This window comes from Amphibalanus amphitrite, unplaced genomic scaffold (genome assembly GCF_019059575.1).
Source record: "Amphibalanus amphitrite isolate SeventyFive unplaced genomic scaffold, NRLGWU_Aamphi_draft 000209F_arrow, whole genome shotgun sequence".
NCBI classification, from domain to species: Eukaryota; Metazoa; Arthropoda; class Thecostraca; order Balanomorpha; family Balanidae; genus Amphibalanus; species Amphibalanus amphitrite.
The window spans coordinates 501,329-522,122 of NW_024881704.1; the positions used below are offsets into that span (position 1 = coordinate 501,329).

General features: G+C 54.5%; 1 protein-coding gene across 22 annotated transcripts in view; it reads right to left on the minus strand.

Moving 5' to 3' along the window:
• LOC122385128 (histone deacetylase 4-like) overlaps positions 1 to 20,794 on the minus strand; it is a 123,779-nt gene that overhangs the window by 68,300 nt on the left and 34,685 nt on the right. For 14 of the 22 annotated variants that reach the window (XM_043373146.1, XM_043373139.1, XM_043373140.1 and 11 more), the window contains 2 exons: positions 19,871 to 19,983; positions 14,642 to 14,683 (listed from right to left, as the gene is read on the minus strand). In XM_043373146.1, coding sequence (XP_043229081.1) covers positions 14,642 to 14,683; positions 19,871 to 19,983 — 155 coding nt within the window. The remainder of the gene's footprint in view (positions 1 to 14,641; positions 14,684 to 19,870; positions 19,984 to 20,794) is intronic. The other 8 variants (XM_043373149.1, XM_043373143.1, XM_043373138.1 and 5 more) reach the window with 1 other exon arrangement.

The following is a 20,794-nucleotide window of genomic DNA, read 5'->3' on the forward strand; positions in this document are numbered from 1 at the left end:
GGCCGACACCAGTTCCGTTACAGGATCGAACAGGAGGTGGAGGTCGGCATATGAATCGGACAAAGGTCACATGGTGGTGCAACTGTGCTCGCTCCGGGTCACAGCGGCAGCTGACGAGACCCAGGGGTTACTGCGGGGGCGGGGGCGGCGGCAGGGGATATGTCGCCAGCCCCATAATCTACACACTGCTGACTGATGCACACTGCTGACGACAACGCGATCACTCGTGGAGAGGATGCCAGAGTGAACGGGGGGTAACGCGCGAACCGAAACGTGGCGGAAAACGGACAAATGAATCCTTCGAAAGAAATATGGAAAATTATCAATACAGATAGCAACACGGCTAGCATGATCCACCGGACAGAATACGAGCGACCGGTTAAGAAAGAGTTAATAAGACTGTCGATACTTTGGAAACGGCCATTGCCAGCTGTGCCGTACCAGTCTGCGGCACAGCCATGCAACGAGAAGTAGACACTCCAAAAATATAGGCCAAGTCGTGAGAGAGGGATTTAGTAAAAATGCCCTCTGGTTTGTTCTCATTCGAACGCCGTTAGGTTTCGCCGTGTCTGAGTGACGAGACAATGACTAACGTGACATTTCACGCCCGTACTGGCATTTGGCAGTATTGCATCAGCAGAGCACAATGCAGTTCCCAGAGAACAAATGCGCGGAGAAAGAACCAGATAAAACCGGGAATAAGCTACGCCAATTGTTTATAACGCTATCGTAAATTCAGGTTCACTTTTTGCGATCAGTCACAATCTAAGATTTCGATATACTTCGATATAAAGCTGAAACATTGGCAACATAAAGGCTACAAAAGAAATGCAAAACGGGTACCGCCATGCGATCTTCATGCGCATGGCGGTGCCCGTTCATGCGGCTTCATGCGATCTTGTTCTCTTGATTTGCAACGAAGGAATCATGAAGCTGGATCATCGAGAGGAGACCAAACAACCCAAAATTACGAATCAACACAAACCGTCGTGCTGATCTCAGCATATTCCCCTTGTCAGACACAGCCAGCATCACCTCCCTGGAGCGCCTTCCAAGCTGCACCCATGTGCTGACGCCAGGCGGAAGCTGACATCGCTGCCAGCTGGTGTCAAACTACTCATGAGATGCACCTCCCCGAACAATGACGCTGGCAGTGCATGCCGCGCGGCGCGGCCTATCCTACCACCAAGATACCACAAAACAACAGGATATTACCGATGCCTGAACCCGGCTCCGATAGACCCATCGTTATGGATACCACTATCACAAACAACAACACTCAATCGCAGATGATGCCACAGAAAACAGCCATGGCGCCGATCTAGCAGTAACTGAAACCGAAACTTCCGCCTCCCCCACTGCTAGCTGCTGCTGCCACGTCTCTGGGCGATAGGCTCTGATATCAGGCGTGCTTCCGTGGGCTCGTGGAGGGCAAGGGAGAGTCAGAGAAGGCCTGGAATGAAGGCCATGGAGGGCCCAGAAAGGGCCGGATATGGCTAGGGAGACGGAGAAGGCCAGGGAGGCCCGGGGAGGGCATGCTAGAGTCGGTAAGAGCTGGAAGAATCTGCTTCAGCGCGATGTTTAGCCACGGCCACCACTGCCGCCCTGCCGCGGTCAGCTTTGGCGCCGGCCGAGGCCGACAAATCTGATCCCTGGTGACGTCAGTGCGACATCACTGAGGACCGGCCGTGGACCGCGGCCAACGGGAGCCACAGCCCAACGGGAGCCAGAGCGCCCAGAGGGGCGACAAACGAAATGGTGGCACACGGCAGTAGCGGCGGAACACCTTCAATTAAGGGGGGGGCACTGCCGACTTTTGGTTCCATTCTTTCCATGCAACACCCATAGGGCTAATGTTAAAATGCCAAAATCAAAGGGGGGCACGGTGCCCCGGTGCCCTCCCCGTTCCGCCGCCTATGGCACACAGCAGGTTTGGATGTGCTCACCTCAGCCTAAATTGACGAAGAACTGTGGCATGAGCTGTCGCCCTATGTCCTTGGGCATATCCTCGCGACTGTTCAGTGCTCTACATCCGGACAACGGACACAGTTGAAAGTTTCATCAGCAATTCTGTCCGTTTCCGACGCCATTTACCGGTGTCGCCAGTGTAGCACGTCACGTTTCCTCCCGTCCACCCCACGCCGCCACCACTACCCAAACCGGACAGGACTGGTCGGATCCGGAAGGCACGGGTTACCGGCGGACCTAGCGAGGCGGTCCCAGGTCGACATGGGCACACCTCTGGAGGCCATCTCAGCGGATGGGGAGTATGCGGCACGGTGTCCCGACATGGAGGGTGAATGGATTCCGGCCACGTCGCTGACGGGGTTTGAGAAGAGAAGCAACTTCAGGAAGGTATTCGGCCTGTGGAAGTGATTGCATGGTAACGAACCAGACAAGCTCTGACACTGCCAACGGCATATGAGCGGGACCTTGGTATGGTGGGATGCAGTCCTTATCTGACACTTCCAGTTACATAATACATATGCACAGACCATAGGCTAGCGGGACCTGTCACCTTCCCCTGACAGCCAGTGACAGACGGACCCTCACCGCTCGCGGGATGTGCCCTCCCTGACAGCCAGTGACAGGCCCTCGCCCCTGGCGGGATGCAGTCCCTCCCTGACAGCAGTGACAGACGGACCCTCGCCCCTCGCGGGATGTGCCCTCCCTGACAGCCAGTGACGGACAGCAGGGAGGGTGACCGGCGTGACGTCAGCAGCGGCCACCAGCCGGCTGGCAGCGGTCACAGTGACGCCTGGATGTGACACGGGGGTCACAGAGTACACGTTTGTTAACGATATGGCCCCCTGCAGCCGAGAGAGCGCGCGCCTGCTAGCGGCGGGATGTGCAAGTCATGATCTTCGTTAGGCATTCAATCTCAAACAGGTCTTGTGGTTCGGGACTTTTTCGATGAGTGTTCATTCTTCATGACGAAACCAATTTAGATTAACACAAACGGAAGGTACCTTTTTGCAAAAACGGTGAGACACAAAATATTCCGCAGATCTTGTCTCAAAGCGGCGACCAGGGCATGAGGCCAGCAGGCAGCTGAGGAGATCCATAAAAAATAAGCGTAGAGGTTCCGAAAAAAACTTGTCAACACCGACACATGCTTGAGGTCAACAACGTCGCGTGGGGCTACAATTAGAACGTTGCGAAGAGTGCACCCACGCAGTAGCGGCGGAACATCTTCAATTAAGGGGGGGGGGGGCACCGCCGACTTTTGGTCCCATTCTTTCCACGCAACGCCCATAGGGCTAATGTTAAAATGCCAAAAGCAAGGGGGCACGTTACCCCCCCCCCCCCCCCGTTCCGCCGCCTATGCACCCACGGTGGGATAGGCTTTGGCCGTCTAATGTGTAAGAATGTGTTACAAATGCTGAAAAGTACCATCGTGTAAAACCACATCAAAACATGATAGCCTACTAGGATCACACGTATTTTGACTATGATCACCCACGGCTAGACTGGCAGTGATGGGTATGGTTCATTTTCACACACGTTATCACGGACACGTTTTCAAGGATGAGTGATGACGTATAGTAGATTCGTATACCTGTGTCGGACACCCGAGCCGCAGCTCCTAACACTGGCAACTTAGCGGCCCCCCGGCTAAGAGGCGTTGGGCGAGGGCAGACAGATGCCGGAGAGAGCGAGGGAGAGGGAGGGAGGGTGGGAGGGAGAGAGATAAGCGGAGCGGGCGGGCTGGGGCGGGAGGCACGAGGGGAGCGCGGGATATAGGACAGTCAGAGACGAGCCAGCGAAGGGGACGGACCATCGGTCATGGTCTCAACAATTTTCTTGGCTTCTCTCATTGTGTGACACTCGGAGTGACAGAGTGACAGAGAGGCTATGAATAGTGACGGTGAAAGAGGGAGTGGTGGCATGGTATCAGAGGGGCGGTGCCTTGCGATTCAGCGCAGCGCAGGAGCTGGGAGGCAGAGAATCAACCGCCTGTGACGACTCATGACGCGAGGTTTGTCAGTAGATGCCACTGACTACAGGTAAGCGAAGGGCCGAGCTCGCTGTTGTGTAACTGGCCGGGTGCTGCGACAGCTTGACGGGCGCAGTCACCTGCGCTCTCGATAGCAGGGATGCTTTTGTGGGCAGACCGCGAGGGCGCTACTTTCCAGCTCTTGGGAGCTTATTGTCATGGCTGTCAGCTGTCGATGTATAATCAGCGGGTAGACATATTCGCGCGACTTGCGTCATTGCGGAGTCACGCGCTGTCTAATATGGATGGTGTTGTGTTGCTTCGTCAAGAGCTTTTTGACGCTTGAAGCGCGCCACGGCGGCAGCTGTGGTCGTGGGAGCGCTCCGTGAGGACCCAGACTGTGGGTTAGCGCCTGCCTGGTCTCCCGTTGTCACAGTCCGGTGACTGGCTGCCAGCGCGACTGCCGACTGCGGCGGGGGAGCGGGACGGGGTCAGACGTCCCTGTGCATATGGAGTGTGGCAGCGGCTGAGGGCCTGCTGGTTGGTCTTTGAAGCCTTTGGGGGCTGGTGGGTGCATTGCGGTACCTACCCTTGGGGGCGAACGCGGTCAGTGACTTGGTGACCTCGAGTGACATTTTCAGGGCTGATATCAGGTTTGGCCCGTGACCACCTGCACCCTGGTATCGCTGCGCGCTGCACGGTGCAGCGGCGCTTAACCCCTGCGCGCCGGCTGAGCGAGCGGAGCCGGGTGGGTGACGTCATCGAAGCACGCCGCACGCAGCCAGATCTAGGCGCCGGGCCAGGGCCCTGTTTACGGCCGCTGCCAGCGTGCGCTATCACGTGCTAATTGGGTTTCCATGACATCCGTACATCCGTATCTCCAACCCTGCCAAAATGTCGTCACATGTGTGACTTCAGCTCGCAAAATGCGATAGCAGCGTGGTAGCAGCATCGAGTGAAATGCCGCTCAAAACCGGGAATGGCCCTCCCTTTGTCCGCGCGGTCCACGGGCCCGCCGGCGCCGCGGCGCGGCGGACCGGGCAGCGGAGACCCAATAAAGTAAACAGCCCGGCCTTATCGGTCACGGTGTCGTATGGCGGCGCCCGGCCGCATGGCTCACAGCTGGGGCATGGGTGAATGTCCGCTGGAGTCATGGGACGGGCAGTGGGACAGGGCCAAGGAGAAAGGAACATGGTGTTGAGGGAGAGTCGAGGGGGCGTGACCCTTCCGGAACGGGGTGATCGTGGTGGTCCCAGATGTTGTCTATTGAGTTTTTTTACAGACCTAAAGCGCGCGCAGCGGCGCGCCGTCGGTTCGCAGGCACACCACGGCTACCTATCGGCTGTCGCTGTTCCGGACCACGCGGGCTTTGACGTGCCCTCGTCTTTGCGTGGCTTGACCGCCTTTGCCGGGCGAGGAGCAGCCGCGTGAGCGGTCGAGGGTCAGCTTGACCGAGTGGTGCGGGTCGCTGGTTGTTGGCAGAATACAATGCGACGCCGCGGACCGATTAGTGGTGTCACCTGGGATTGGACCTTCGGCATTCCGATTTGTCTATGCTCATTTCGGGAGATGGTTGGACAAAGGTTACACTGGCTTGCACAGCTTGAACAATCACTTGCTCGGGGGACGAGAAGCGCTATTTCTTCTATCCCTGCTTCCTGGTTGATAAGAACGAGCTTAGACAAGCTTCGGCAGGGTGCGCTGAAGGAGCAGAGCGCCGGTGGCGACCGGGCAGCGCCGCGGGATGACCGGGGGGGGGGGGGGAGGGTGGCAGACCGCTACGGGCGCCACTATCGCGGGTCTGATGGGCGGCCGTGGGAGCTCTTGGGAGTTTCTTGCCCTTAACGGCGACAGTAGCTGTCCTAGCTCTCGAGTTTATTGCCCTTGGGGGCGAGCTTGCGGCCCCTTGGGGGCGACGGTAGCTGTTACAGCCCTCGGGAGTTAATTGTCTTTGGGGCGACGATGGCTGTACAAGCTCCTGAGGAGCTTATTGCCCTTGGGGGCGACTGAGGCTGCACAGGCTCTTGGGAGCTAATTGCCCGTGGGGGGCGACGATGGTAGTACAAGCTCTTGGGGAGCTTATTGCCTTGTGGGCGACTGTGGCTGCACGGGCTCTTGGGAGCTTTGCCCTTGGGGGCGACGATGGTTGTACGAGCTCTTGGGAGCTTATTGCCCTTGGGGGCGACGACGGCCGTACAAGCTCCTGGGAGCTTACTGTCCTTGGGGCGACTGAGGCTGTACGAGCTCTCGGGAGCTTTGCTCGTGGGGGGCGACTGAGGCTGTACGAGCTCTCGGGAGCTTTGCTCGTGGGGGGCGACTGAGGCTGCACGGGCTCTTGGGAGCTTGCCCTTGGGGGCGACGATGGTTGTACGGGCTCTTGGGAGCTTATTCCTCTTGGGGGCGAGCTTGCTGCCCTGGGGGGCGACGGTAGCCGTACGTGCTCTTGGGAGCTTATTGCCCTTGGGGGCGACGATGGCTGTACAAGCTATTGGGAGCTTATTGCCCTTGGGGGCGACTGAGGCTGTACAAGCTCTTGGGAGCTTTGCCCTTGAGGCGACGATGGTTGTACAAGCTCTTGGGAGCTTATTGCCCTTGGGGGCGAAGGTAACCGTACAAGCCTTTGGGTGCTTATTGCCCTTGGGGGCGACGAGCTTGCTGCCCTGGGGAGCGACGGTAGCCGTACGAGCTCTTGGGAGCTTATTGCCCTTGGGGGCGACGATGGCTGTACAAGCTCTTGGGAGCTTATTGCCCTTGGGGGCGACTGAGGCTATACAAGCTCTTGAGAGCTTTGCCCTTGGGGGCGACGATGGTTGTACAAGCTCTTGGGAGCTTTTTGCCTTGGGGTCGACGGTAACCGTACGAGCCTTTGGGTGCTTATTGCCCTTGGGGGCGACGATGGCTGTACGAGCTCTTGGGAGCTTATTTTTTCCTTGGGGGCGGGCTTTCTACCCTTGAGGCGACAGTAGCTTACGAGCTCTTGGGAGCTTATTTCCCTTCGGGTGACGATGGCTGCACGAGCGCTTGGGAGCTCATCGCCCTTGGGGGCGAGCTTGCTGCCCCTGGGGGGGGGGGGCGACGGTAGCTCTTGGGAGCTTCTTGCCCATGGGGGCGACGTTGGCTGTACGGGCTGTTAGGAGCTTTTTGCTCTTAGGGGCGAGCTTGCTGCCCTCGAAGGCGACAGTAGCCTATGAGCTCTAAGGAGCTCACTGCCCTTGGGGGCGACGATGGATGGCTGTATGAGCTCTTGGAAGCTTATTGCCCTTGGAAGGCGAGCTTGCTGCCTGCCCTCGAAGGCTTCAGCACACGTCCGAGCTCTTGAAGCTTGCCTTTGAGGGCGACGACGGCCGTTCGAGCTCTTGGGAGCTTATTGCCTGGGAGCGAGCTTGCTGCCCTTGGGGGCGACGGTCGCTGTACGAGCTCATGTGAGCTTTGCCCTTGGGGTGACGATGGCTGCGCAAGGTCTTGGGAGCTTTGGCCTTGGGGCGACGATGGCTGTACGAGCTCTTGGGAGCTTATTGCCCTTGGGGAGAGCTTCCTGCCCTTGGGGGCGGCGGTAGCTGTACGTGTTCTTGGTAGCTTAGCGCTTGCTGCCCTTGGGGGGGGGGGGTGACGGTAGCCCTATTGCCCTTGGGGGCGACTGAGGCGGTACGAGCTCTTGGGAGCTTATTGCACCTAGTGGCGACGATGGCTGTATGAGCTCTTGGGAGCTTACTGTCCTTGGGGCGAGCTTGCTCCCCTTGGGGCGACGGTAGCTGTACGAGCTTTTGGGAGCTTATTGCCCTTGGGGCGGCCGAGGCTGTACGAGCTCTTGGGAGCTTTGCCTTTGGGACCGACAGCAGCCCTACGAGCTCTCAGAAGCTTATTGCCCTTAGGCGCAGCCACTGGGTGCGGCACTGTCGGGAGCCCCCTGGTGCTCGCCGGACGCCGCCGCGCCTGACCCTCAAGGAGCGACACCCAAGGCCGTACTTGGTAGCCGGGAGCGGCCCGGTTCTCTTCCCAGATGTGTGTGCTTTTCGCCTTGGGCGGGAGTAAGAGGTCCGGTTATCTTACCCGATGTTTGCTGTTCGCCCTGTTCTCTCTGTCCGCCGCGTGTCCGCGCCCGCCGCGCCGCGACCGCCCGGCGCGGGGAGGGGCACGCGATGGGGGGCCGAAGGTCCACCGCGCGGCCAACGCGCGGTTGCCGGTCTAATTATTGGATTGGAGGATGCGCCACGGGGCGGCGTCCGCCCAGCTGCGCGCCCCCATCCCTGGTGGGGGGAGGGGGAGGGCGCGGTGACAGGGCGGGCGCTTGGCCGGCTCGAGTGGCGCGGCGGCACACACGGGGGCGCTCGCCACCCCCCTCCCTCGTCACTCGCAGGGGGGGGGGGGTAGGCGCGAACGGCTCGGCCATCCGCGGGCAGTGTGCGACGGTTCGTCGTGTCGCGGCGGCGCGGGGACCGGCACTGGGTCGACGAGGAGGGCGTAACGCGCTGCCTTTTTCGGCGGGCTGCGTGCCAGCAATTTTTTTCGTTTCACAACCGGGCCGCGGGCCGCGGCGGGTGTGAGCTCCGGATGTGTGGACGCGCCAGAGCGACCCGTCCGACTATCTGTATCTGCCGGCGACCCATACGGTCATCTGACCGGTGCGGGCGTTGGGGCTGTACTGTAACTTGGGGCTGTGCAAGCTCTGGGGAGCTTATTGCCCCTGGGGGCAGACCGCGTGGATGCTACTGTCGGGAGCCTGGGGGAGAATGACGGGGGCTTGCGAGTTCTTGGAAGATCATAGTTGACGGTGCGAGCTCTGGGGAGCTTATGGCCCTTGGGGGCACACCGTTAGGGACGCTACAGTCGAAGCTCTTGGGAGTCTGACGAGGGGACTTTGCCAGCTCTTGGGAGCTTATTGCCCTTGGGGGCACACCGTTAGTGACTCTACTGTCGAGAGCTCTTGGGGGCTGTCAGGTGACTGTGCGAGTTTTTGGGTGCTCTTGCCCTGGGACATACCGTTACGGGCGCTGATGTCGAGAGCTCCTGGGAGCCTGACGAAGGGAGCTGCGCGAGCTATTGGGTACTACTGCCTTTGGTGCAGACCGCCAAGGCCACTGTTGTCGATAGTTCTTGAGAGCCTGACCGGTGGCCGGGCGAGCTATTTGGAGCTTCTTGCCCTGGGGGCTAGCTGCTACGATTGTTTCTGTCGCGACCTCCAGGAAGCTTGAGGGGTTACTGTGCGAGCTCTCGGGAGCTCATTGCCCTTGGGGGCAGACCGCTATGGGTGCTACTGTAGAGAGCTATTGGGAGCCTGAAGGATGGCGGCGCGAGCTCGCGAGAGCTTCTTGCCCTTGGGGGCAGACCGCTTGGGTGACAATGTCTAGAGCTCGTTGGAGCCGGACGGGTGGCTGCGCAAACTCTTCAGAGCTATTGCTCTTGGGGGCAGGCCGCTTAGGCGCTACTGTTGGAAGCTTTAGGAGCCAAGCGACTGCTCGAGCCGGCAGGAGCCTATTGTCCTTGGGAGCAGACGGATACGGGTGTAACTGTCGAGAGCTCTTGGGAGCCGACGGATGGCCGTGCGAGCTCTTGGGAGCTTATTGCCCTCGGGGGAAGCCTCTATGGGGCTAGTGTCGAGAGCTCCTGGGAGCTTACAGTTGGGTGTGCGAGCTCTTAGGAGCCTCTTGCCGCTGGGGGCAGACCGCTAAGAGTGTTCACATCGGGAGCTCTATTGAGCATGACGGGTACCCGTGCGAGCTCTCGGGAGCTTATTGCTCTAGGGTTACTGACGAGAGCTCTTGGGAGCTTACAGTGGGCAGTGCGAGCTCCGAGCTCTTGAGAGCATCTTGCCCTGGGGGGGGGGGGGGGCAGACCGCTACGTATGTTTCATGCCACGAGCTCTAGGGAGCGCCAGAGAGCATCACGGATGGCTGCGATTTGCGAGAGCTCTTGGGAGCTTAAAGTTGGCTAAACAAGCTCTCGGGGGCTTCCTGCCTTCAAGGACAGGCCGCTTCGGGTGTTTTTCCCCTGCGCGAGCTAGGGAACATGACGGGTGGCCGTGGCAGCTCTCGGGAGCTCTCCACTTGACTGCGCGAGCTCTTGGGAGCTTAATGCCCTCGGGGCAGACCGCTACGGGCGTTTCCTGGCGCAGCTCAAGGGAGTATGATAGGTGGCCGTGGGGGCTCAATTGGGAACTTGCAGTTGGCTGGTTAAGCTTGGGAGTTCCTTGCCCCGGGGGCAGACTGCTACGGGGGTTTTCCTGTCGCGAGCTCCCCAAGGGAGCATGGCGAGTGGCTGTGAGCTCTTGGGAGCTTACAGTGGGCTGGACCAGCTCTCGGGTTCCTGCCCTTGGGGGCAGACCGCTCCGGATGGTTCCGGTCCCGACCTCTAGGGAACACTACGAGTGGCTGTGGAAGCTCTTAGGAGCGTACAATTAGCTACGTGGCCTATTGCGTGGTCGCTCCGTTTGGCGGGGTTTGGCGGGTGGTTCCAGGAGCAGGAACTGCCACCAGTGGGCGATCGGCCTTTACTCAGCCAACAGAGTGTCTAGATCACGGAGGCGTCAGGCATGAGCCCAATGGCAACTTAGCGGCCCCCCGGCTAAGAGGCGTTGGGCGAGGGCAGACAGATGCCGGAGAGAGCGAGGGAGAGGGAGGGAGGGTGGGAGGGAGAGAGATAAGCGGAGCGGGCGGGCTGGGGCGGGAGGCACGAGGGGAGCGCGGGATATAGGACAGTCAGAGACGAGCCAGCGAAGGGGACGGACCATCGGTCATGGTCTCAACAATTTTCTTTTCTTTTCTTCTTTGTTTTTCCCCTGTCGTGACCCCACTGTGGCGGGTGGTTCCAGGAGCAGGAACTGCCACCAGTGGGCGATCGGCCTTTACTCAGCCAACAGAGTGTCTAGATCACGGAGGCGTCAGGCATGAGCCCAACGAACGTTTAGCGCCGGCTGAAATATAACCTCGGGAAACACAAACCGCTCGTAGCTACACATCACCGAGTGTGCTAAATCCACCCGGCAATAGAGCCGCGGTGCAACAATGTGGTTTGTCGGACAAATCACTTCTGGTTTGTTCAACTACGGCTTTCCGCCGGCCACGCCTCATTGGCTGGTTCACCCGTCATTATCTGCCATTGGCTGTGATGGTGATGGGTCTTTACGAGTGACCCAAATGTGCAGCGGTACATTTGCAGCGGTACCAGGTGCGATGATGCCTATCGGGGGCGTGAAAATAGTCAGTAATTTCCTGACATCGCAATCAAGTGTGGTTAGACAAAACGGTCATCAATGTAGAAGTACGTTGTACATTGAAGAATGCACATACATAGAAGAATGTGCATGCAACCTTTAAGGGTGCACTCTACAGAAAAATAATCGTATTTTTGCGTGTTGTATAGACATCGCTTCTCAGGAAACAGGAAAATCCTTTCTCACCTTCCTCCGCCCTCTTATATGCTTGCTTCCAATATTCGTTACTTACCATCGAACTCATGCCGAACAAGCACGTTCGATGGTTACTTACCATCGAACAGATGTTCCAAACAAGCACGAAAGGAAAGGCGAGCGTCTTTAAACACGTTTCCATTCAGCCGCCTAGGTGTAATTCAACTTTCCTCGACTACCAGACTGGCGTCATAAATGTAGCCCGACTAGCGTGCCACGTTTGTTGTGTCTCGGACGTCACATTGTGTCCATTTTGCCCTCTCACGTCACATCGAGTGATATGATTCTGATTGTGCAGCCACAGCTATGTAATACCGTGTAATGTGTTCACGTGAGCGTTACAGTAATAAAAAAGTGTGTAGGCAGAAAGTTCTGAACAATAGGGCGAACAGAAATACACGAGTGTAGCGCTGCGCCTAGTGGTGCTTTTAGCCGAGCCACAAAACTTGTCAAATGTGTGACGCACGAAGCCCCGTGGGAGGGTGCACTTTATGAAGCGTGTTGAAAAAAAACCTTATGTAAGGAAAACTTGGATAGCTGGCTGCTACCTATAGCCTTTCTAAATAAGCAATTACCTCCAGCTCAGAACCACGTCAGCACTAAGAAAAGAAAATTACGTATGCGCGACACAACGTAGCCTAGCTACCGTTAAAAATAGCGGACACTTGTTTTTCTTACCTTACAAGTGTTTGAAGTGAAGCAAAACGCGAAGTGTTTAATTATATAAGAGAAGCAAAAATAGCACCAGGCCTAAAAGGGGAGCTTACAGCAGCACTCAGTAATATTAATTGAATACGAGCAGCATGTAGCAAGCACGTATTTGTACGCGATGTTATGTAATGTTTGCCAGAGATGTAATTGCAATATAAGAGAAAAATAAAGTATAAACTTGCCATTACGAACCGAGCCTAACCTTGGCAATAAGTCGTAAATATTCAGGAAAAGTAGAACGTCCTAATTCCAATACAAACAATTTTCATTATATGCTTTTAATAAAACGCTAGGGAAGAAAGGTATCATGCATTCAGACCCAGGAAGAATGTAATAAGCGAAGGTCGTTTGGATGATTTGCGTCCTTATTGCCACTGGGCGAGTTGTGCTAAATTAGCGGCACACTAATCAGCATAAATTGTTGACTAGTTGAAACGTTAATTTTCACTTCAGTTTGTCATAACGATGTAATTATGCGCCTGAAGTGTACTGGACTAAGCTAAATCATAAGACATAGCCTACTGCTAATTCACCGGGAGTCTGAGGAATGAGAATGAACCGCTAGGCGACCTTCACAGTAATTCAGTGTAAATGGCCACAGATGCTATTTACAACAGGAAGCTGTCGCCAGCTCCACGTCTTGAGCATGTCTTAACCCGCGCACCGACGGGGGGGGGGCGGATATCCGCCCCCCCCCCCCTGAGGTTTTTCGCGGATAGCGGGAAAACCGCGGCGCGTAGCGCCGCGAAATTTGGTATGACTATTACCTCATCAATTTTACACATGGTGTGCAAGTTTGAACCTCCTAACTTTGAAGGTCAGGTCACCAGGTCACTTTGAATGACCCAACCTCAAGTCACTTTTTTGCAACTTTGTCACCGTGCCAGAGCTACAGTAGATGTCGGAGGCCTTTGAAAGTCGCAGGATGTTATTAGGTCATTAGTAGCTACAATTTGTATATCTCGGAATTTTGATGTCGGTGACCTAAGGTCAGGTCAATTTCGCGACCTCCCCATTATAAGTCAATGGGGGAAAAATCAACTCCCTGTTTTTACCACTAAAACGGGTCGGAATGGCCCCATATACCATACATGACTTCACATACGATCAACCTTCACTACCTTGAGGTCTGTTTTGCTGTTGGGCAGCTGTAAGGTCATGTGACGTCATCAAAGGTCACCAAAGGTTTTTTGCCAATAACTCCTTACAGGAACAAGATACAGCCGCGCGGATGGTCTCATTGTGTTCAGCTCGTCAAGACGCATCGAATGATATACATGATGACCTCGAGGTCACGTGACCTGAGGTCAACCTTTGACCTTGACCTTTCGAGGTCAACATATATATCATTCGATGCGGATTGACGAGAGGATCACGATGATGCCCTTAGTTTGTTCCTATCTTGACTACTTCGAAAGTTATTCGAGAAAAACCCTTTCCATATCTAGCGCCGCCATTTTGACTTTTTCGACCCCTGTGACGTCATCTTTGACCTGACCTGAAAATGACCTTTGTAAAAATTGTAGACCTTGTCCGTGCGTATCCGATGCCGTTTACCGCTTGTCGCTATCTTGCTTCGTTCTCGAGATCTCAGGGGGGGGGGCGGTCATCCGCCCCCCCCCCCCCCCGTCGGTACTAAGTTGGCGCAGACCCCCGTCGGTGCGCGGGTTAAAATATACCTGGCATATCACCCACACTCGACAAGCGCCAAAAAGAGGCCGCCCACTGCGGTCTTATGACACATTATAGAACACACCTAATTCCATTCCGCATGCCATTTTCAGATAAGGGACCCATGCAACAGCGATAAACAACTTGCCACAGATAAATAACGAATCAAACATAACTGGCAAATGAAAAACAACAGAGAACACACATCATGTTATCCATGCGTGTTCACACATGACACTGCAATAAATAAAAACACATGTGTTTGGTGGTTATAAAACAACATGCCTGTTGGTAAAGCAACGGCAAAGTCACAAACGACTAGGAAAAATATTCACACATCTCAAATGCGCACAAAGAAGGTAGAAGAGCCACACACATGCAAATAGACTACAGCAGTCTCAATTAAAATAACGAAAGACGTTTGGAAAATGAGTAGGTAGTTATAGGAATGCAACATGATACATCGAAGTAGCAAAAATGCATGCAAAACAAAATCAAAACAATCAGACCAGTTGCGTTGAGATGATTGTCATAAAATGATAAAATAAAAATGAAGAAGCGGAAGTGAAAATTATTAACGTGCATAGACAGAGCACACACAATAGAGGCGCGGACACCAAGCGACTGACTATCTAACGGCATGCGCCATCAAAGGTCTGCACTACTCGCAACTAAACAGGCGAAAAGGAAGACGCCAAACTTGCTCTCAGATCCACATCAGCTATAGAAACACGCAGACATTTTCTGCGATAGCCTCGGAGATGCGATCCTCGAGAACTTCTGACAAACGCAGTGTTTCGCCATCGAACAGTGCGGTTTAGAGATTTGGCAGCAAGTTTCCCTATCGCCTTTTGACCCGCTCACAGCCACAGCACGGCAAACGGCAAACGGCAAACGGCAAACGACGGTGCACTCACCCGCAGCATCTCTTCGGGCATCGCTTTGTTAACGGATCCCATCTGGCAGAGAGAGGCGAGGCGTCACACACGGAGGACATCGAGCCGCGGCGTGCGTGGTCAAACGTCGACCGATACACGGCCAGACACGCGGACACTCAGTCATTGCACGCGGTCGGACACCCAGTAATAGCACGCAGTGGGACACCTAGTTATTGCACGCGGCCATACACCCAGTAGCCGCACGCGGCCATACACCAAATTATCGCACGCAGCCATACACCCAGTTATCGCACGCGCCAGCAAAAGCATCCGACGAAATACAAAGTCTACAAGAAACTTCGTGAAGACATCATTAATTACGTTGCGATGCATGTCTGACGGACGGCACAACAAGGCGTACACATAAACCAGCCTTAGAGAACGTCGCGTGGCAACAGCCACACGACCTCGAGCAGTCGGCTTTGAATTACAAATGAGCTGCCGCAAACCCAGCCGGACACATACCAGCCGAAATTCCGAGGACCGCAGCTCCGAGACTCCTTTCGCGTCGCTAATTATTACATAGTCCGTCATTTTTTTGTCGTCAGCATCATGTTGAAGCATTCCATTACAGACTGCTATAGGCACTTAACACTAACGACGATGACAAATTGTCCTGTGCGACAGGCTATACAAGCAACTAGAGACGACTCGGGCCACTGGGACGCCACAGAATAGAGCACACGCGATACAAGTACTGACTGAAACAGTCTGCACCATGCGCAGAGGCACAGACATCCGCCTTGGAATTAGGTGGTTCCAGGAGGCGCGTGGGGTCTCAGTGGGTGTAAGAGCGTCTTCCAGCTGAGGGCCAGTCCTAACCGAATCACTGTGGCTCCTTTCCTGGTCGATAGCGGGAAGACAGAGCGAGTTATGAGAGCAGTGAACGGTTGTCCGTTTTGGAAGCAGTGCCGAGCAAATGTGAGTGTATGACTGACATCTTGACCTAAATTCTGACGCGCAAAACGCAAGCGTTACCGAAAGATTGTGAAAAAACAATGACAAATGATCGCTACCAAAAACATTCAAGCATGACAACGAGCTCACATCACAGCTCTGGTATGAGAGTACCAGAATACCGACTAATATGCAATCCATGAATAATGCAGTCAGCACACTGCACGACCTATATGTCCTAACTACGCAGTCTTTGGCCATTCCCTATTATATTCACTCATCATGCGTACGTCAACCGCCGGTTGCCGTCATCTGCCGTCGTCCATCCGTGACTCTATTCATGTACGAGGGGCGTTCAAAAAGTTCCCGGCCCAACCATGAAGGAGTTGGAATTTCGGCCTGCAACGCGGTGTGTTCAATTGTGTGTTATTGGGAAGTCCACTTACGTAGCCATTAACCAATCTGCCCTGTGATTGGTTCAGGCTGCTAATTAATCGTAACATAGTTTGCCATTCCCGGTCAGAATGGGCGACGCCCAGAAGAGAACAGTGATTTGGTTCATGTATTGCAGAAAAATGCACCAAACGTTATTCACGAAAAGCTAGTGCCAACACATGTTGAGGTTTGTCTTTCTTACAGTAGCGTCAAAAAGTGGGCATCTCTGTTCAATTTTGGTCAACAGATCATTAATGGTCACCCCCGCAGTGGCCAGCCATCAACAGCATTGTCTCAAGAAAATATGAAAAATAAGCACTTCTTTTTGAAAAATGACAAATGTTCTGGTCTGGAACAACGCAGCAGAATCGGTGGTGTCTATCAGGTTCCCCAAAGCCATTCTTCGACAGCGTATTAATATGTTTAAGATCTCTGCAAGATGCATCCCCCGTTTGCTGACTCCAGAGGAAAGGCAAACTCGAAAGGAGGCGTAACGCGAAAATTTTGGCCCCTATATCGAAGATCGAAAAGAGTTCATCGAAATACTTGTTACCGTGGAGGGATTGTGGGTGCCACACGTTGACCCTAAGGGCGTGACCGAGTTGCACAAGTGGAAGCACACTGAGTAAAGGCCACCAAATGTGTGCGACGTGTTTAAGTCAGACGGCAAGGTGACAGTGGTTGCATTTTGGGATGCTGGCGGGGCTCTGCTCGTCAACTTTCTAAAACAGGGGCGCACAATTAATAATGAATACTACACCTCCCTTTGATAACAGTAGCGAGCAGCAGCTATCAAGGAGAGACTAGGGAAGCTGACTAAAAGTGTGCGCCTGATCCAGGACCACGCACCAGCACACATGAGCAGGGTGACGATCAGCAAAGCAGTGAGCTGTGGCTTCGAGTTATTGTCACAGCCACTTTTTTCTCCGTACCTTGCACCCTCAGGTTGCCACCTCTTCCCCAACATAAGGAAATTGCTTAGCAGTGGCAACTTCGCTGACAACAAGGAGACAAAAGCAGCCGTCTTGGACGTGCCAGATGCGTCCAAAACCCACTTGGCTATGGAGACCCAGGGGCCTCTCGCGAAGCGCTGCGCGAAATATTTTTGTCTTAACGCTGGTTATTTGACTAAATGAACATTTTTGGTCTAATAAGTCGACGTCGTATCTCTGCTCCTTCATGGTCGGGCCGAGAACTTTTTGAACGCCCCCTCGTATCTATCTTCGGGCCAGCCTAACCGGTCGCGGAAGTGTTCCCGGCCCTTCCGTACTCTGCCACTCACCCAGCCCACCGCGCAGCACTCGAACCGAGCCGCCGGCGCCGTCAGCCGCCCGTCAGTCGCGGCCAACATGTCTCCCCAGCGGGCCATCCCATGGTAATCGGATCAGGCTCAGACAGACGAGAAGCCGGCCGGCTTTAAACGCCCACGCACACCCACTCATACCGACGTAAATAAATTACGACCGGCTTATATAAGACGCATGCAGTATCGATGAGAAAACGAAGCTGTTCTGCAAGGGGGGAGATTCGGAAAAGGCCGAGGTTTTTAGAAGCATTCCCGGGAGGAAAATAGAATTGTCACGACATTTGCAATCTGCGCAATACAGGGGTGGCAACACATGCAATATGTGACGCTATGATCTACGTAAAACAGGCCTCCACGATGCAGTTCTATACTACATTTCAGACACTTGCGTCAGGTTTTTCCGGTGTGCAAATCGTCTTGATATGAACACTCCTCACATTCCAATTACCATATCACCTCCTTCACAATCAGAATGACGATAGGTTCACACCACTTCTTATCATTTTCACCAATCCTATCAGTACCTAATCCTCACACTAGCCGAGCAATCAGCTCGCAATTGCCTCACTCGGCGAAAAACCCATCGCACAACACAGTTCCAAGCTCCCCGTATCCCTCAGCCCACACATTCCCTCATCATTCCACCCGCCGTGTCATTCGCCAAGATCAGCCTCTCGATCGAGTCTCAGTCTCCCCCACACCCAGCGGATCTCACAGTAGCGGCTCGCGCGGCCGCAGAGCCGTTACCCGGTCACCGAGCGTCCCCCCGTTGCGTCAGCGGGCGCGGTGCCGCCGCGGTGCGGGCGTCTGGCCGTCCCAGACACACCAGTATCGGAGAGCTGTACACCGTAACATCCGGTGTGTCCGGCTCGGATGTCCAACCACGCCCGGCTCTCAGCCAACCGTGGTGGCGAGGCCGCAGAGCTGTGCTAGCCAACGCAGTGTGGACGGGATAGAACGCACACAGCGGGATGACATGTGGGACATGCTGTGGGACTGTCTGACTGTGGGACAACGGTAGGAAACATTGTGGAAGCACATCGTAAAAACAAACCGTAGGAACACGCCGTAGGATCCAGTGAATGCGAGCATTGTGGGAGCATTTTATTGAACACACTGCGGGGCACACACTGTAAAGCAGGATATGGTGCAAGACCACAGACGCACGCAGTAGGAGCAGAAGATCGACTCAATGCTAACCGACGCATTCCCACTCAGTGTTGGACTATTTGTGCACACGCACCCGGATGGGTAGCAAAGCGGAAATGTACTGCATCTCCTATCCCTACGGTCTGATACCATCGATTGTGGTTGCTTTCGTTATAACGATCACTTCATTCACTAACCGAGCTAGTGACTTACGAGTTCAACAATCCCGTAGCTGGATTTCAACAAGGTTATAACAAATAAAAAGTCTGGCACTATCAAAATCAGCTCATCTTCAATGTATGACTTCAAACACTTCAGGTTTACAACATATGTCAACAGTTTTTCCTTCGTAGCTCCAGCCTCGTCAGAAGCCCTATCTGCTCCCAGGCAGCTGGGAGCAGACCGCAACATCCTCCCTTTCGAGATACACCGAGTTCTCGGCAGAGACACGGCGGCGAGTCGTCCGGGCGTAGGTGAAGATAAGTACATGATCCTAGCTGGCAACAGCAGCACTGGATGGCCGTGGGACGGCCTATTGAGCAGGAAAAGGGGGATGACTCAGGGAGGGCAAAGTGTCAAGTGCTGAGGGCAGGGTGAAAGGGAAGCTGACATTCATTTTGATGTCCGTTGGACCTGTTCTGTGATTGAGAAGCAGTTCGGGTGAGAAAGTCGTTCGTTACACAGAAATCCTTTCAGAAATTGCAGAGCAGGAATGACGTTGCATAGGGCACATGAGTGCCTTTCTAGCTATGAAACATTTTGATTGATAGAACTGATTGGGCCGAAGTGTCGAGGTGATACTCTGGAGAGAGCGGTGCAATAGAACACGTTGAACCTCTGAGGACTGATAGCAGCATCGCCCACGTCATTGGTCGGGGCTACTGAACACATCCAGTAAACGATGGCGACAACTCGCAAACGGTAAAACGTAAACATTCCGAGCAAAAAGTACCAGATGCATAATGCAACCGCGCAGTTCAGTTTACAGCGCATTTACCAGGCAATGTTGCAGTCCTCGACAGATCTTAACTCACTACGACAACATCTCAACCATTTGCTTTTCAGTCTCCTATTGTGAAACTTCGTCAAACATCGCCGCAGTAGCCAATCGTAATTCGTAAGCACATCCCCATAACAGCCCTGCTAAGTTTCCACACAATCACCCCTACCAAGATTCCTTATAGGCCAACATTTCCTACAGCAAAGTCCCAAAGTCCGCGACCGAGACCGGTCGGCGGTACGTCAAAAGTGACGCGACGCGCGGTCGGCCACGAGACGCGTGGCCGGGTAGGAGGGGCGCTCGACCCCAAGAAGGGACAGACACACACTCAGCCCGGAGGAGGGCGCGGTCGGTCCCAGCAGGACCCCAGGAGGGGACACACTCCCATTCCAGAGGAGGGCGCAGCCGGGCGCCGACTCACCTGCAGTAGCTGCTGCTGGAATGCGTCGTGTCGCGAGGCGTCGTGCCACGCATTGGCCATGTTGTTGGAGTCGGTGGAGCGAACCAGCGTTGGCGAGCCGCTGTTCACCTCAGCTGAAACACGGGGATGAGAACGGTCAGCTAGGTCGGGATGGCATCAGTGGATGGTCACCTCAGTTGAAACACGGAGACGAAAAATGGCCAGGATTTGGTCAGGGATCCGTGGGTGTCCACCTTAGCTGAAACAGAAGGGACGGAGAACGATCAGAGCTGGGTCGGGATGGGATCTGCGGGTGTGAGTGAGATAACGGTCGACATTGGTCGAATACAAGTGGGTGTAGAGGAGTTATCAATCAGATGCCAGAAAACCGTTGGGCGCTGGCCAATCATCAGGGAGGCGATAGATAGATAGTGAAACCGTTTCTGACACCATCATCAGAAAGGCATAAGTTATGGACACCAACACCAGGCAGCGCCCACGGTCCATCGGGCACCAACCATTCGGCAGTTACTAACGGAAGGGTACCAGTCCGCACTGTTACCGGTTGGTAACAGCACCAATCACAAAAAAGGCAATGGTTCGTATTGTTACCTGCTCTTGGCAGCACGAACCGGAAACTATTCAGGTGTTGTTCTACGAGCAAACAACGCTCCCAGCCCAGCCATAGCTAACGAACATGATAAATTAGTGACCTCAACACAAAAGGCATCCCTAACAAGAAACTAGGCATGAACAGCGGGAAGAATAATGACACCGTAATTAAGTTTAGAAATATGTTCGCCGAAGAAGTGTAACAATTGCTATTGTCTTTGTCTTATTTACTACTGACACCGCTCATCAATCAACACTACGAAAGCTCATGTGGTTTCTGAAACCGCTGTAAGAACTTTAAAAATTTGACATCGCTAGTCCCGAATATCAGTT